General features: G+C 40.5%; 1 protein-coding gene across 1 annotated transcript in view; it reads left to right on the top strand.

Moving 5' to 3' along the window:
* The window catches only part of LSAMP (limbic system associated membrane protein), a 643,487-nt gene extending 629,454 nt beyond the window's left edge, over positions 1 to 14,033 (top strand). Inside the window, exon 7 of the mRNA XM_060010684.1 lies at positions 13,275 to 14,033. Within this exon, the coding sequence (XP_059866667.1) occupies positions 13,275 to 13,372 (98 nt within the window). The 3' untranslated portion in view covers positions 13,373 to 14,033. The remainder of the gene's footprint in view (positions 1 to 13,274) is intronic.
* The last annotated feature ends 1,199 nt before the right edge of the window (positions 14,034 to 15,232 follow it).

The raw sequence follows: 15,232 nt of genomic DNA, 5'->3' as shown, positions 1-15,232 counted from the left end.
ATACTAGGCATTAGGGTTTACAAAAAGTGAATATAGTAAAAGAGAAAATTTAAAACTCTAACAATCCAAATAGAAATCATAGGCATATCATTTTCCTATGTAAAAAGGAAAATAATAATAATATGTAAGTAGAAATGCTAACCCCTAAAGCCTCCAGGTAGAGCAGAGAAACCATTGAGAAAGAAATTAACGACTTTCAGAGTGTGGCTTTGAAAATTGAATTAATAAAAATGTCCCCCTTTTAAGCTACTATAATAAAAGATTTTATTTTTCAAAACCTTGACCAAAAAAAAAAAAAAAGAGCACAAAAAGTCATAAATTCCCACGGAGGACACTTCACAAATGTCATGCTTCAGGTCCTCAGCATCAGTGAGGGAAGAAGACGCATCACGTCGAATATTCTTATACATTAATTTCATTAAATTTCTTAATGGTTTTAACTCTGTCCCTCGCTTACTTTTCCCAGGCAACTGGAGGATTAAATCTGTTGAATTTGGACCCTCTGTCTCCCCTGAACATACACTCTTATTCATTCTGGCCCAGAAAAAAAGTGCGATTAGTTATTTTAAGTCCTCTAACATGTCATTTTCAAAACTGGGACATATCAGAAGATTGGCCTCATAGAAAGAGTCGTGCCATATGCAACAGAGAATGTCTCCTTGCTCAAATGGCTGTGGTGTATTGAAAAGTGAGCCGTTTACGTTCAAGTAAATACCCTGGAATTAGAACAATTGCACGAACAGTATAAACCGCTAAACTCTACATATCCTACCTGTGAATTAGAATGAACGCTTATAAGCATAGGATTAGAGATAAGTTGTTAAGAGTCAAAGTACTGAAAATCAATTCTTCTCCTCATGGATTCGTTGTACCCTCACCTCCTCTCCCACCTAAAATTCAAAGAAGGCAAAATGCCAAAATAGCTCATAAATATAGATACGGAAATTTCCTCAGGTACTAAGGGAGTTACCAAACTGTAAACTCTAGAGCTTCCAGTGAAGCATCCCTCACCTTCACAACCCTCATACTAATTACAGAGAGAGAGAGAGAGAGAGAGAGAGAGACCTAATTATACCACATAATGGCAGATGAGAGGAAAGACTACATCTTCTGGCCTTTGAACAAAAGAACATCTTGGGTCTTTATTTTCTAAGGTTTAAATTTCATGAGTTCTTAAATAAAGCTTAGCCCTCCAGAAAATTTTCTACCTGCCAGGGATTTGGGGACTAATGAAAGGACCTCCCAGCCCCATATGGTTCTTTAAATGACTGTGAATTCCCAACAATAATTTTGCCTTCGTGTTAAGGCATAGTGGTTTCAGAGAATAAAATTTCCCCCTACCTAGAATCTTAGGGAGGGCAGCTCTTAAGGTATTGATTGATAAATTCATTCACTCAGTCACTCATTCATTTATTCATTTATGTACTCAGACACTTATTCAGCAAATCTATTGAACACATACTCTGTGCTAGAGAAATAGTGAGCTGAGGCTACAGTAGTGAACAAGGAAGACATTGTCTATGCCAATGAGAAAAGCCCAGTCAGCTCTTTCTGATGATGCACGTTTGTATAACACGGCTGGTTGTAAAGAATCTGGAAGTTAAAAGTCAAAGACAGATTAGCATAAGTAAATTTGTCAAGGCACTTGCTTTTTCTGGTATTAAATTATTTTTCCCATTGCCTCCTTGTACGCCTTCATCAGGAGCTGAGATCTAAGCATATGACAATAATGCTTCCGCAGAAGTCTAGAACTGCCTCTATACTAGAACCCCCCAAAATTTTGTCCATTGTATTGCTGCAGTAGATTTATCTTTTTATTTTACTATTTAGACTGGCACTGCCATGCTTACTTTTTAAGTGTGTTTGCTAAAGCAAGATCGACGTGTGTTGAGAAGTCTTCGAGAGGCATAAAAATGGTAGGTTTCAGGTATATTCTAATGGGTATGTCCAGGGAATCCCTACAGAATTGGTATCCCTGGCAAGGCAATTTTACTCAAGAACCTGAGATTTCCTTCACGTTGGAAAAGAAAGAATAATTGTCAGTTGTTAGGGACCAAAGAAAATTTTTTTTTCTTGCCTATAATAGGAGACTCCTTTTTGCAAATAACATTTCATGCCTGCTCTGGGAAAAAAAAAAAAAAAAAATCTTTCTCACTACTGCCACCTCGTGGACAAAGGTGATTTACTTTAGACGGCGCAAAGGAACATGTCTTAGTATTACCACAAGATGGCAGCATACAACCAAGTTTTCAAAGAGCCCCGCTCAAAAAAGTCCGGGATTTTGCTCCTCAAAAGAGAATGTTCTATTCCAACAGAAGAGGATGAGTAGGAAATAATTGTACAAAATAAGCACTCTGTTCCCTTTTTCTAAGTACAAGTGGAATTCCAAGTGTTAAGATCATTAGTATTTCACAAACTAGTTCATTTATTGCAATAGGGAAGACTTCCTAAAATTTAACTGGTAAGCTAGTTTGCTTTTTAAAGATATTTTAAACAAGTGTATATTTTTGTCTGAATTTTTGTGACATTTTCTTCATAGAGTGTAGTATTTGAGTAATGTTTTTTAAATTATTTTGTTGAACTCTTTTTAATTGGTTAGTAGGGTAGTGTCTGTTCCCTAAGAAATCCATTTAGGACATATAAACTTTTGCCCAAGCCTGTGCCAGTGACTGGTTAACCCATTGCTAGTTTTCTCCTGACCAAACTGCTGCCTAATCAGCCTGCATCCCTATCACTTCAGTGTGCTAGCATTATTTTGTTTTGTTCATCCATAGTGTTGCAGATTTTTAAAAAGAAAATTTTTTTGAAACTGTACTGCTATGGCTTACTTTTAAGATCTGTTGTTCTCTTTTTCTGCCAAACTTTAACTGACAATCTTTCCTAGAAGGGATTTTTACCATAAACCTGACAACAACAACTCTTATTTATTGAGCATTTACTATGTGTCTGGCAGCATTCTAAGCATAGTATGATAATTAATTTAACCGATAGAATAAATTTATAAGAAGCATTTGATTAAACTTATTTTACAGTTGATGAAACTGAGGCAAAGAGAAATGAAGTGATAATTTATAGCTTAAGCAGAACTATTGGTTTCCCTGCTTGCCCAGGTTCCTGAACAATTGCTTGGAATTATTCCATGAGGCCCGGGATGGGGCAGGGAAAAACAAGTGTTCTTTACATGAAGATGATTCCATCACGGATCTAAGCCCCTTTGGGTGAAGAGCATCACTTTGTGACCTTGAGAGGTCCTTCTAAATTCTGAAGAATGATAAACCAAAAGGCTTGACCAAAGAAAGAAGTTGTACTTTGCACAGAGCAGAGCCAAACTTTCCCCAGTCGATATTGAGTCATTTAAATGTCCCAGTGATAGATAACCCTAGAGTTATATAAGCTATGCTTACTCAGCTTTGCTGTCATAAAAATTCCAGAAGGGTATAGTGAATAATGTTCAGAGTTTTGGCTGGAGAACCGGGAGCCCTGAACTTCAGTCTCAGCTCTGCCTCTTGCTGTTTGTGTGACCTTGGAGAACTGATTAGCCTCTCTGGGCCTCAGTTTCCTCATATCATGATAAGCAATTCTCTACAGTGCCTTTTCCACAAATTTTAAGGTGATATGCTGATTTCAAAGAAAAGTGGTGAGATCAGGTGTTATGAAAGAAAACAGGTGTCAGCGTGTTTAATATACAGTTGAAACGTTAGTGGTCCGATGATCAGTGTGGTCAACAGGTGGAGACTGGCGTTTTATATCTTGATAGAATCTTGCTTCACTTCTAAGGTGAGAGAGACATCAGTTGCTGGCTTCTGCTAGGAGAGGAGCATAAATCTTGCTCCAAGCTTCTGAATGGACTTCCATCCCGCTACAAGTAATGGACTAACTCTTCAAGGATAGAAGGGCAGGTGCCGATGGACTTGAGTGTCTTCGGAAGTGCACCGGTACTCATGGTATAAAAGAACATTCACATGGGGCTCCCCACCAGCCCCCACTCCACACCTGACCAGTTTAGGGAAAATGTCCTTAGATGCACACACAGTCCAGCTGATACTAGTTTTGCTAACGCTGCATTGTAGCCAAACATTTTCAAGACTTCAGACACTAGGATAATTGTGCCCTTCTTCTTGGCATCATAAGAATGCTAGAAAGCACCGTGCTGTTTGAGAGCTTCTCGTTGTGGTCTCCTTTGGACGGGCAAATGGAAAATCGGGGAGGGAGAGGTTTAGTAGATTGCTCTGAACCTCAGAAGCTTTGCAGACATGATTCTGAAGATCTGACCCCTTTGTGCTAAATCAGAGAATAAAGAGTTCAGCTACTCAGATTCTCTGTTGTCTTAACAGAGTCTCAGATCCTCTGTTAGGAGGATGCCTGGCATACCTTTATTTTTCTCATGCTTCAGTGATTCTGCCCCTTCTGTTTTGGCCCATTTTGCACTCAGAGTGCCGTCGTGCATTTGCTGTGCTAAACAGGGAACAGTAACAGACTCAGCCTCTGCTTCCATGGAACTCAAAGTTCACTAGTGAAGGTAAGCATTAATCAAAACCTCAGACAAATGCATTTGAAATTAAAACTGAGATGAGTGTTATGAAGGAGAACAGAGCTTATAACAAAGGGACATAATTTTACCAAGGAGTCAAAGGAAGACATCTCTGTGGAATCTGTAAATGAAGTTTGAATGACGAGTGGGATTCCTAGCAGAGATATCATTAAGCCATAGGCCCCACAGCAGAGAAAACATGGTACCATGGAGCATCAAGACGGCTTGTGGTCTGGAATGCAGAGATGATAAACATTAATGAGGCTGGAGGGGTGAAAGGGCAGAGCCATGGATGTCATGCTAGGGATGTTAGCCTTTATCCCGGAAGCCATAAGGAAGCATAAACAAGTTTCAAGCAGGACAGTGAGGAGACTGGATGTCCAAATCAAAATCATCTCTTTGGCTTGAGAGTCCAAGTCACTTAGTGAAAGCATGCCATTCAGGGATGCAGGGCTACATGCTGATCTTCAAAGAGAAGAAAATCCCTATCCAACAGCCATGGTTTGGGCTCCTATATCTGAGCAGTCATTCAGCTGGTCCTGAGATTCAAAGTATCCTATGGAAATGTTCCATATTTACTCCTAGAGATCTAAGTACTGTGGTTTAATTGATAAGGATACTTAAAAGGGAAGGCAAGTATTTGACCTATAGAAGCTCTTCCAACCCTGAGATTTATTTATACACTCGACAAATATTTATTGAGTACCTGCTGCATGCCGGGCTCTTATCTAGGCCCCAGGGATACAATGGTTGACAAGACATGCACTGTCGCTGCCTTCGTGGCACATATGTTCTAACAGAGGAGATCAACTCTGAACAAGCAAATAAGTAAGTGTATGACATGATGCCAAGTAGTGATCGGTGCTCTTAATATTAGTAAATCAGGGTAAAATAATAGGAAGTAACAGAGGATACCATTTTTGAGAAGGTGATGAGAGAAATCCTTCCTGAGTTGTTGACATTTCAGCAGAAACCTGAATGAAGTGACTGAGTAGGCCAGGCAGAGGTCTGGGGAGGAACACTCCAAGCAGACGAAACAGCAAGTGCAAAGGTTTGAAAGTTGGAATGGATCGAGTGTATTAGAAGAAAAGGAAGAAAGGCGAAGGAAGAAAGGCAATTGGCTTGAGGAAAGCAAACCGGGAGCAATATGGTAGGATGCGGTCGGGGGCCAGACACATCCTATCGTTCCCCTAAATTGCGGTCAAGTGTACTTTTACATGTCATACTCAGAGTTCTTGTACTTGTCTGCGCACATCACATGTTACATCAAGTATTCGTAGTTGCAAGTTGTTTTTGCCACCTCCAACTGCACAACATTTGTTCCAACAAAACAGTCTCTTTCCATGTGCCTTTCTTTCCATCTCTACCCATATATGTTCCTCTGAGAGTGTTCTTCCCACCCTTCCTCTCATGCTCCTTTCAGTGGAGAGTACCAGACTACCTTTGTGCTTGTTCTCAATTGATGCAGAACTTTTTACCTGTTTTTGTTTTGCTAAATGTTTCCCTTTTAGAAATTGGCACCACCGTGCACTTCAAGCAAAAAGGTATGGTTCTTATTTCTGATTACCTTCTGTATGTTAAAATTAAGATTCTACAGCAATGCATCGGGGCCTTATACACTTTAGTTCATTTCAATAATCTGTGATAATAATTTCCATAATACATTTGCTACTATTTTTCCCAAATTGTAAACTTTCTCATTTGCGAAAAACAGCCCCTGATCCAACCCATGACCCCAGTATTGCTTTTGACAGCTATTCATTTCTAAATCTCTGGAACTGAGCAAGTCATTCCCCCTCCCACTTTTCTTAAGTGCCCATGGTTAATTCTTGCAGAGCTGCACTTTGGGAAATGTTCACTGCCCAATGACAGGGCTCTCAGAAGAGCCAGAGAATCTACTTTACCATCCCTTGTTGGCTGTTCAAGTAGATATATTGCTAAAGGAGATAGAACAGGGTCTCCTAAAATGAAGCACTTGAGCATTTAAGATCCCCTCCTGCCTGAGCGTTCTCCCAGGTCTTCATATACCCTCACCCTGCTACACTATACCCGGGCTGCTGGGATATCCCAGTATTTTGTGCCCTCCACCTGCCCCACATAACTTCGTCAGCCATGTGGCATATAAGTTGTATACTTTCCCCTACAAAGACAGTGCCATCAGCTCAAAGCTTCAGGATATGGACCCTAAGATTCAAACAATTTGCCAATTCTGAGGTGTCATCTTCACAAAACCAACAGAAATCCCTAACAGTGTCTGTCCCCAGACCAGAGTCATGGAAAAATCTGTTTAGCAGACACCACCCTCCATAAATCTTCATGGCCACCCACTTGGATTGGTAATTGTCTCCTATGAAGATGTCTTCTTCTCTGAGTTTCAAAGGGGATGAGACTACCAAGATCATTCTCAATAGTGAGAACCTATTCTTGTGGTACTTAGAGCCTACCAGTGAAGCACCTCAGAGATTGTGGACACTTTGTTGGTTACACCCAGGAAAGGTCCAGCACCTTGTGTATGACCAGTGCTAGCAAGTCCTCACAGAATGCAGCAGGGAAGAGGTGACCAAAAATATGTACATAGGACCAAGATTATTTGGGGCAAGAAATATAAACTACCATTCTCTTCAGCCCTTCTTCCCTCTCCAATGCCATGATTATCAATTACATTTGAATCTTAAGTAGCTGGTGTTAGTAGAACGTAGTGATACCACAGAGCTTTGGTGTGGAGGGAAAAATAGGGCATAGGATTTTTTTTTTTTCAAAGACCAACGAGAAAAATTCCTCGTGTCATTCAAAGAAATTCTAAGTAGTGGCCTAAAATTTCACAATTTTGCAAGTCAAAATATTTGATGCTGTTTTGATGGAAAAAATATGATAATCCCACTTCACTGTGAGAATACTTCAGCCTTACCCAAGACTCACTTTATAGAAAGAGGAGCTAATGCATAAAGAATTATGGAGAAGGAACCCAAATTTAATTCTAAGACACACGGGTCAAAGAAAATATTAATATATCCCCTCTTCCAATCTGCCCCAGCCTGGAAATTATAGACTGTCATCTCCAGTGGATTCATTCACGCAGAGAAAGCTGTACTGGCGGAGAGTGGAAAGCAGGTGGCGCCAAAGTCAGTCTTTTTCCCTTTAAACATGGCTCCCAGGACACTGAGGGGGGCCTCAGTCTGGGCCTCTAGATACTGAGACATTTAGGAGATTATTTTTCTCCTTTGCTTAACAGTTGTTTTGTATATCGTTTATATTTTTGTTTTCTTTTTAGTCAGTCAATCCTTAGTAATTCTAAGAAGAATTCAAACTTAAACTCATCTGGCCCTTCTTTTCTTGTATGGCTGAACTATGTACAGGAATACAATTATAAATGACCTGGACACCTTAGTGGCTGGAAGGAATGCCCAGTGATCACTGAGGGTGTGGTTAATGATTATTTTGAATAAATCTGGTCCCAAATCCTGGAAGAAAGCTCAAAGTATTCAGGAGAAGCAACAGAAAGGTTGGCCACATTGAATCACAGTGTGTCCAAGCACACGCTCTCTAAAGCAGGTGCTGAAAGATCACCTTGTCCTTTCCTTGAGATTTTACTGAACGACAAATCAGTTGGTTTAGCATCCTGCATCAGATTTGTAAGGTAAAGACTTGCCCCCAAATTCTCAGATCCCGAAATTTCAGGGTGTTTTATCAATCTTGCCCTTAATCACAAATTCCCTTTGATAAGCATTGTCATGGCAAAGTGCGGTCCGGCTTTGACCCTGATACAGAGTCTCACCTCTCATCCTGTCCTGGGGCTGAGAACCTTGACCTGGTGTGTTGACTCAAGATTCCCAATCCTGCGGCAGCTAAATTTCACACCTTCAGGTCAAACATTAAAAGCCTTGATCCGGTTCACAAACCAATGCCTTTGATTGAGGTATTTCATGCCTTTCTGTAATCCAGACTTCTAGAGTTAATAACAATAATGATAATGCTACTGCTTATTGAATGTTTCCTAGATAAACACATATACACATATAGGATGTGGCTAAATACCAAGATATGATTTTTGTCTGTTACATGAAAAACATGTAGCAATTTTTGAATTGTGGTTCTATTTGCGCATCTATTCTTAAGGCTAATTTATGTTTGCAGACTCTTGCTTTCATTATATCTGTCAGTATATAAAAGCACTTGCTGAGTGTGGCCATCTGGCGTGGGAAATAAGATTTATTATTTGCATTTCCACAAATAAGCAGAAATTTCATAACTATGAACTAAAACGTAATTAATGATTTTGCTGATTACTCTTCCCTGAAATAGCCATTAACTGAAATAGTCTCCTATGCAGTCATATACATGTCTGTAATTGCACACACATTTGTGTTGAGTCCACAACTATCACCCGTTTACCCTTGTACTTTTTCAAGCCTATTTATTTTTTCTCAAAACCAATTATGAAAAGAGGAAGTCATATAAGCACATCAAATAGCTATATGAGAGCGCTTAATAAATAGTAATTGATAGAGATGAAAGTATCTTTAACAGATCCACAAAATACATTTCAACTATGTAATAATAATTTTATTAGAGATAAAATTAAAGATTATTAGTACAGTTGTACTGGGATTCCCTATGTATAACATAGAATAGCATGTGAAAGTAACAGTGAATTTTCAATTATGTGTATTAAAAGACCTATAACATATGTGTATATATAAGTATGCATATAACAAATATACTTCTCTTGGTATCTGCATATATATGCGTGTACATACATTAGCAAGAGCGTTATATATGAAATGTTTATCTAGGTTCACATATGCATATATATTTTTCAATGATAGCATTTTTGTTTTTTCAAATATTTACTACCCTTCAAATAAAATGGTAACACTAGACTTTTCAGACTCCCCCAGGTACCACTCAACTCCAAGATGTCTGAAAGATAATCTAGCCTGTCCCAGCACTAAAAAGGAGATTAATAGGCAGAATTGAGTCTTTCTGAAAACTTTCTGTTTTCATACTATCCCTAGGGCAAAAGAAAAATCATTCTTGCTTAACCCCGTATGGCCTCAACTTGCGTGTAGACTTTGTTTTGGAAGCATCACTGACACACTAATCCAAACAAATGTGCCACAGAGCTCATGACATCTAAAGCCTAAAGAGGAATTAAAATGATAGGGAAACACATTGCCATCATGCCAGAAGCCCTGGGGAGTTACCGTTAAAGGAGCTGAAAGGTCCCAAAAGGCCAGAGAGAGTGGGATGGGGGGAGATGAATTAGGAAGAACATTGAGTTAAGACTCAGAACACTAGGGCCTGGTCAACAATGACTAATCAGGTGCTTTGTGCAGGATGTAAAATCTTCCTGAACCTTAACTCCTCACGAAAAGCGTGAACCTGAAGGTAGCTACAGTGCCTTTTATTAATAGGATCCTACAGCCATTCAGAAAAATTAAATCGATTGAATATTTACATTGTTTATTCTGTGTTTCCATAGATAAACATATAATAACACTCATTTTATCCTGGAACTGTGCTGTTCAAACTTTGTATATATTCATATTTTTATATTAGGGGATATTTTTAATATTCTCAAGAAGACATTCTAGTAAAAAAATCTTCTAATGAAAATCATTTTTTCAAAGATAATGGATGCCTTCCTGTTGTTTTCGTTGTTCTGGGCTACTGTTTTAAACAAACCCAGATTTTATTTGCCGAATGTTTGACAAGGGACTCACCAGCACCCCTTCACTGTGTAACCTCACTGTGCAGTGGTGACAGGCGAAGTCTCTGGAGCCAGCCACCTGGGGGATCCCCAGCTCCTCTGCTTACTAGCTGTGTAAACTTGTGCGATGCATTTAACCTCTCTGTGCCTCCCTTATCTCACTGTAAAACAGGGTTCACTAGAGTACCTGCCTCATAACATGCTTGTGTGCTTGTATCTGTAAAGCATTTATAACAGTACTTGTAAGAACTGCTACATAATTGTTCCTTGGTTGTATTTGGTTGTTGTTGTTCCTATTATTATTCACATAAAACATAGATAAGAAAACATTTTTGAGTTCAACATTTTCCGTGTTATTTTACATCTGATCTGGTATGTTTGTAGACAATTTTGGAAACGTTTACATAAGAGAATGCTTCCATTGCATTTGCAAACCATCATAGGTTTAAACACACACACACACACACACACTCATTCACACATATTGATCTCCATATGTGCCCTCAAAACTTCCAAGTGACACATAATTACATTGACACCAATTTCTCTTTTGAATGTCATTGTCTAAGCATACAGTCTTTTTTTTTTTAATTTATTTTAATTTTTTTAACATCTTTATTGGAGTATAATTGCTTTACAATGATGTGTTAGTTTCTGCTGTATAACAAAGTGAATCAGCTATATATATACATATATCCCCATATCTCCTCCCTCTTGCATCTCCCTCCCACCCTCCCTAACCCACCCCTCTAGGTGGTCACAAAGCGCTGAGCTGATCTCCCTGTACTATGCAGCTGCTTCCCACTAGCCATCCATTTTACATTTGATAATGTATATATGTCCATGCCACTCTCTCAGTTTGTCCCAGCTTACCCTTCCCCCTCCCCATGTCCTCAAGTCCATTCTCTACATCTGTGTCTTTATTCCTGTCCTGCCCCTAGGTTCTTCAGAACCTTTTTTTTTAATAAAGATTCCATATATATTTGTTAGCATACGGTATTTGTTTTTCTCTTTCTGACTTACTTCACTCTGTGTGACAGACTCTAGGTCCATCCACCTCACTACAAATAACTCAATTTCATTTCTTTTTATGGCTGAGTAATATTCCATTGTATATATGTGCCACATCTTCTTTATCCGTTCCTCTGTCGATGGACACTTAGGTTGCTTCCATGTCCTGGTTATTGTAAATAGTGCTGCAATGAACATTCTGGTACATGACTTTTTTTGAATTATGTTTTTCTCAGGGTATATGCCCAGTGATGGGATTGCTGGGTCATATGGTAGTTCTATTTTTAGTTTTTTAAGGAACCTCCATACTGTTCTCCACAGTGGCTGTATCAATTTACATTCCCACCAACAGTGCAAGAGTGTTCCCTTTTCTCCACACCCTCTCCAGCATTTATTGTTTGTAGATTTTTTGATGATGGCCATTCTGACCCGTGTGAGATGATATCTCATTGTAGTTTTGATTTGCATTTCTCTAATGATTAATGATGTTGAGCATCCTTTCATGTGTTTGTTGGCAATCTGTATATCTTCTTTGGAGAAATGTCTATTTAGGTCTTCTGCCCATTTTTGGATTGGGTTGTTTGTTTCTTTGTTATTGAGCTGCATGAGCTGCTTGTAAATTTTGGAGATTAATCCTTTGTCAGTTGCTTCATTTGCAAATATTTTCTCTCATTCTGAGGGTTGTCTTTTCGTCTTGTTTATGGTGTCCTTTGCTGTGCAAAAGCTTTGAAGTTTCATTAGGTCCCATTGGTTTATTTTTGTTTTTATTTCCATTTCTCTAGGAGGTGGGTCAAAAAGGATCTTGCTGTGATTTATGTCATAGAGTGTTCTGCCTGTGTTTTCCTCTAAGCGTTTTATAGTGTCTGGCCTTACATTTAGGTCTTTAATCCATTTTGAGTTTATTTTTGTGTATGGTGTTAGAGAGTGTTCTAATTTCATTCTTTTACATGTAGCTGTCCAGTTTTCCCAGCACCACTTATTGAAGAGGCTGTCTTTTCTCCATTGTATATTCTTGCCTCCTTTATCAAAGATAAGGTGACCATATGTGTGTGGGTTTACCTCTGGTAAGCATACAGTCTTAAATTCAAAAGTCTTTGGTGTGAAAAATACTACTATTTTTCTCTTGTACTGAATCTCAATGAACAGAACTATATAAAAGGAGAAAATGCAAGAGGCAAAGCATAGGAGACAAGCTCTTTGGACCTACACTTACTGCCTCCATTCTCTTTGTGTCAGCACACAAATCCCTTCCCCACTTTCCTCTCCATTCCTACACCCACATCCTCCAAATGGTGTCCACATTGGGAAAAACTCAGGTGGCACTGGGAAACCCACAGACAGTCCCTCCAGGATGAATTCTGGGCAAGTTCAAGCCTCAGTTCTGCTTCTGGTTTGGACCTGCCTTGCTAGGCTTTTTTGTTTTTGTTGTTATTGTCTTTAGTTTTTATTTTTAAAGTGTCAGATGAAGACTTTGAACCAGATGACCCCCTGCTGCTGCTTAAGATTCCACAATGAGTTGACTTATTTTCTGCCTTGCAGCTAAGGTGCCACCCAGCCATAAATGTTACTTTGAAACAATTCCCCTCCCCATTAACAAATAAATAATTGCTGCTTCCCCCCGAGAAAGGAGAGAGTCACAGATTGGTTCCATGTTTATTGATGGAGATGCTGTGATGAATCAGCTGGAGGAGCCCGTGTCTGGCTGCTGAAGGACACTCACCAATGCTTGGAATCTTAATGAGTGCTGGCATCGCAGTGCTGTGCAGAGCAGGGCGTGCAGGATGAAGTTGGGCAAAGAGGAGGCCACTCCTCCATCACACAAGATAACCCTTAAAATACTTATAGCTCAAGGAGAAGGATTTAGAAAAGGTCGTGAGCCCTTCTTGGGCTGCATATAAGTGCCCTGACTTTGAGATGCTGGTACGTGGCCCAGTCTTACCTCTGACACAGTCAGCTGTGAGCTGTGACATAGAGTGGGCCAGATGTAACCATTCTCTTTTCTCTCTCTCTTTTGCACTGCAGGACCTGGGTCGGTGAGAGGAATAAACGGATCCATCAGTCTGGCCGTACCACTGTGGCTGCTGGCAGCATCTCTGCTCTGCCTTCTCAGCAAATGTTAACAGAATAAAAGTTTAAAAATAATAATAAAAAAAACACACAAAAATGCGTCACACAGGATACAGAGCGAGAGAGAGAGAGAGCGAGATGGGGGGAGACTGTTTATTTCACAACTTTGTGTGTTTATAAATGAAAGGGAAAATAAGAAAACGATGAAGAAAATACAACATTTAAAACAATTTTAAAGTCCATCAATAAAGACTGACGTATAATTCAGGGTGGGAAAAGTTCTACCAAGAAATGTGTATTTCTAAGCAAATGTATACTGTGTAAAGACTCCATCATGGTAAGGAGATCCAATGTTGTAATAATAAGACAACTGAAGAAGTACCAGATGGATATTAACCCTCCACCACCACCGCCACACACACACACACACACACACACACACACACACACGCACGCACACACACACTTTATCCTTCCTTCATCTTTTTTCACTTGTGGGGAAAGAAAAAATACTGTCTTGCAGGTCTTGCCTTTGGTGTTTATACTTCCATCATCATTTTATTCTGATTTTTATTTGAGCTGACTCATAGCCATTCAGACTATCAATGAAGTCCTGCCCTGAGCCTTACCTGGCTTTCCTGCCTCCACTCTCTCTCCAACTTTTAAGACCATCTCCTTTCCCTCCAGTGTGCTCTATCTCCCCCACATCTGTCCGGGATATGCCCCCTTTATCCTCCCCCCGCCGCTTCCCTTCACTCTCCCCCGCCCGCCCCCCCCAGCGCTGGTCACGCCGCAGATGCTAGGAAGCGCCATTCTAATTCTCTCCACTGCGCGCGCGCGCTGTTTCTCGCTCTCAACGTGGGTGTACGTGTGTGTGAGCGCGTGCGCCTCTCTCTAAAGCATGCCGAGGGAACGGTCCATGTGTACATAGACTCATTGTGCTGTAGATACTGTCGCTCATCGTAATCTTGAGATGCGGCTGTGACAAGGGGCTGGGGCCGTGATGGGAAGGAGGCCAGGCGCAGAGCTGCTCCCCCATCCACGGCTGTCACAGGACCTGTGTGTATCAGCCCAAGCTGGGCCCCGCCTCCGGGCAGAACCTCATCTTCCTCCCAGTGCAGTCGTCAGAACCCAGTCCAGAGTCACTCAGATTATCACTGTCAGTGAAAGTGCCTACTATTGATGGGGTGAGCAAACAGCAGAAAGAATCAGTGATGCGTATGAGGTGACCTAAGAGAGGTTGACCGACTTCACTCTTGTTTCCCGCGTCTGAGGGATTCATGTATTTCCTGGCTTTTTGCAGACTCTTGGTCCTGCTGTGCCACAGGAATGAGTAGCATGTGTGGAGCAAATTCCCAGAAGCAGGAAGGTCTCCAAGTGTTAAGTCCTAATGAAAGGATGAAGAGCCACGTGGAGATCCTAAGCAGCCCTGGTTTGCCCCCTGTCCAATCTTCAAATAACACTGCATTTGCCCCGTGGATTTCCCTGAGCAGAGATTTCCCCTATTTCAGATAAAATACAGTGAGCATAAGCAAGGCGGGAGAAGTACAGGTGCCCAGGTCCCTACTCATATGGTAGAAATACTATCACAGCCCCAATACAAAGCACTAGCCATAACAAAAAGGACCCCCTCCTTGTGCTCCTTTGCAGCTCTCTGTCCTGGTGTTTTAGGCTAATACTTTACTTGGTGGCCCACATCATCTCCCTTCTCACCCACTGATGGTGTTTGCAGCACCACTGTTCACAGTATTCCATCATTATCTTAGGGCTGGCCACTCCACTGGGAACGGCATTATATTCCATCTTTCCTGCTCAGTCTTGGCTTCTAGTCTCCTGAAAAAGATACAGTGGGGGATATAGTGTTTAAGTTTACATCTACAAGAGCCATCTTGCCATTAACACTGAAATGTGAG

The sequence above is a fragment of the Delphinus delphis genome, chromosome 4 (genome assembly GCF_949987515.2).
Source record: "Delphinus delphis chromosome 4, mDelDel1.2, whole genome shotgun sequence".
Lineage (NCBI taxonomy): Eukaryota > Metazoa > Chordata > Mammalia > Artiodactyla > Delphinidae > Delphinus > Delphinus delphis.
The sequence above is the reverse complement of the archived record's forward strand: the minus strand, read 5'-3'. Positions and strand labels throughout refer to the sequence as shown.